Source organism: Solanum dulcamara, chromosome 7 (genome assembly GCF_947179165.1).
Source record: "Solanum dulcamara chromosome 7, daSolDulc1.2, whole genome shotgun sequence".
In the NCBI taxonomy this organism is placed as follows: Eukaryota; Viridiplantae; Streptophyta; class Magnoliopsida; order Solanales; family Solanaceae; genus Solanum; species Solanum dulcamara.
The window spans coordinates 24,890,123-24,892,595 of NC_077243.1; the positions used below are offsets into that span (position 1 = coordinate 24,890,123).

At 36.9% G+C, this 2,473-nt stretch overlaps 1 protein-coding gene across 1 annotated transcript; it reads left to right on the forward strand.

Moving 5' to 3' along the window:
• The first annotated feature begins 996 nt into the window (after window positions 1-996).
• LOC129896572 (probable aquaporin TIP5-1) lies at window positions 997-2,258 on the forward strand. Its single transcript, XM_055972509.1, has 3 exons — window positions 997-1,181; window positions 1,312-1,556; window positions 1,872-2,258. Exons 1-3 carry the CDS (start codon window positions 1,058-1,060, stop codon window positions 2,256-2,258), a joined length of 756 nt encoding a protein of 251 aa, XP_055828484.1. The 5' UTR covers window positions 997-1,057.
• The last annotated feature ends 215 nt before the right edge of the window (window positions 2,259-2,473 follow it).

Sequence of the window (2,473 nt, forward strand, 5' to 3'; positions counted from 1 at the left end):
ATGTAAGATTTCCAAGTTGATAGCTTACATAAATAAGTCGAGTCCTACGACTCATTATTTGGTCTCCAACTTCTTCCGGATTCTTATAACTCTATTTCCAATCTTCTCTACTATGGGGTATCGCATTCTCCTTTCCTTAGAGTTATTTGGTAGCGTTATAGACTATCCAGCTCACATGGTAACTCTTAAGAGTTCTTAAGAAGCCTTAAGAAGCTTTAAGAAACTTAAGAATCCTTCCAAAAACTCAAGAACCTTTCAAGAAACTTAAGAAGCTTAACAACCTTCCAAGGTACAAAAGTACGGGGTGTAACAATTTATTTTTTCCCTCATTGCTTATTTAATAAAATTTTGTGAGTCAAATATTTTTATTTGTGACCTAATTTCACTCAGAATAAATTTCTATCTAATTTGCCCAGCACAAGTTTAAAAAACTTTTTCTTCGATATAGATTTTGTAGAAATAAGTTATGTCTCATACGGCATAACTTGTGGGTTTTGAAACTAATCTTTTTCTTCATTAGATGTAGGAGCTAAGTTATATCTATTATGACATAACTTGTGGATTCTGAACTTTTGCCTTAATCGGTGTAAATTTTGTAGAAATTAAGCCGTATAAACTTGTTATGCCTATAAGACTTAACTTATGTTATATTATGATAGAAAAATATAAACTCAAATGAAAATTGTTTGTTAATCGAATGTGAGGGGTTATTTCAGTTATATATTTTTAATTTGTCGAAGAACAAAAATTAAAGAGCGTAAAATTTGAAGACAAAAATTAAAGAGCGCAGAAAATTGTCTGTCCATTGTTGAAATATCCCAAGATGGTCACAGGCAGTGAAGCAGAAAGAGGCACCTATATTTGGCGGTTAATAATATTTGAATGGAATCGTTGCAACCAGTAACTCCTCTCAAAATCTTATATAATCATTTGGAAACCACCCAAACCGTCTGCTAAGAGATTTCATTTGGTCGTTTTCTTTGAGATTAGAGCAAACTGAACTCAACATCTTCTCTTAATTAATTCTATTCTATTCTTCTGAGATCACTGTTAATTAATGGCGTCCCTTGCTTCCCGCTTGCAACACTCTGTCACTCCCAATGCCCTCAGATCCTATCTCGCCGAGTTTCTCTCCACTTTCTTTTTCGTCTTCGCCGCTGCTGGCGCTGCCATGTCCACAAGTGAGTTCTCCTTTCTCTTAGTAAAAATAAATTTCTATAATGTTCTTTTAGTGTATAGACTCATCAGGGATTTCGTTCAAATCATTGCGATGTATAATGACATTTCTGACTTTGTGTAATGTGATCACAGGGAAAATGGTGCCTGATGCGACATCAGATCCATCTAGCCTAGTGGCAATTGCAGTTGCAAATGCATTTGCATTGTCCGTCGCAGTGTATATATCAGCCAATATCTCTGGCGGACACGTGAATCCGGCTGTCACGTTTGGAATGGCTGTAGGAGGCCATATAAGTATTCCCATGTCTATATTCTACTGGATTTCTCAAATGATTGGTTCTGTCACCGCTTGCCTTCTTCTCAAATTCACTAACCAGGTTAGTTAATTTGCATACCTTTCAATTTCGAGAAATTTTTCTGTTTTTTTATCCTTTTAAGTGTCCCACATTGGTTGAGGAAATATATAGATTGTCTCCTTATATGATCTCGCGAAATTCTCAGTGATGATTTTAACACTTGCAATGGAGTCAATATTCATTTGCTTGATTTGCCAAACTAATTTCATTGCAAACACTTTCCCTTTTTTGTGTTGCCAAATGGAGTAAACCGGAGAATTTCCAGTTTGTGCATAATTTACTGAATTCCATGATCCGCAACAGTCATAAATCTGAACTCATTTTCTCTCATTGCAGCAAGTTCCAACACATGGAATTCCTCAAGAGATGACTGGTTTTGGAGCAGCAGTACTCGAAGGCGTGATGACATTTGGTCTAGTGTACACAGTTTATGCAGCTGCAGATCCTAGGAGGTGCGTCCACGCTGCTATTGGGCCATTGGCAATTGGCCTTATGGTGGGAGCGAACGTCATGGCTTCGGGACCATTTACTGGGGGATCAATGAACCCTGCTTACTCATTTGGCTCTGCTGTTGTCAAAGGGAGCTTCAAGAATCAAGCAGTGTACTGGATTGGACCTTTCATTGGTGCAGCCATAGCAGGACTTGTGTATGATAATGTGGTCTTCCCTGTACAAGTGACCGAGTCTTTGAGGGGAATAGGTGGTGGGATTGTTGCTGTTTAAGTGCTGCAGCCTTTCTTTTTTTTTTTTTTGGTTGCTATTGTTAGTATGTATTACTTCTTTGTACTATACAAAATAGGATGCTGCCTTCTCTTTTCTAGAACTAGTAGTGCTTAATCATAGGGTAGTTAGTTGTTTTTGTGTCAAATTAAGATTATTCAAAATCATGTTTTTTGTTATATTTATTTATGTCAATTTGAAGATTGTGAAAACACTGC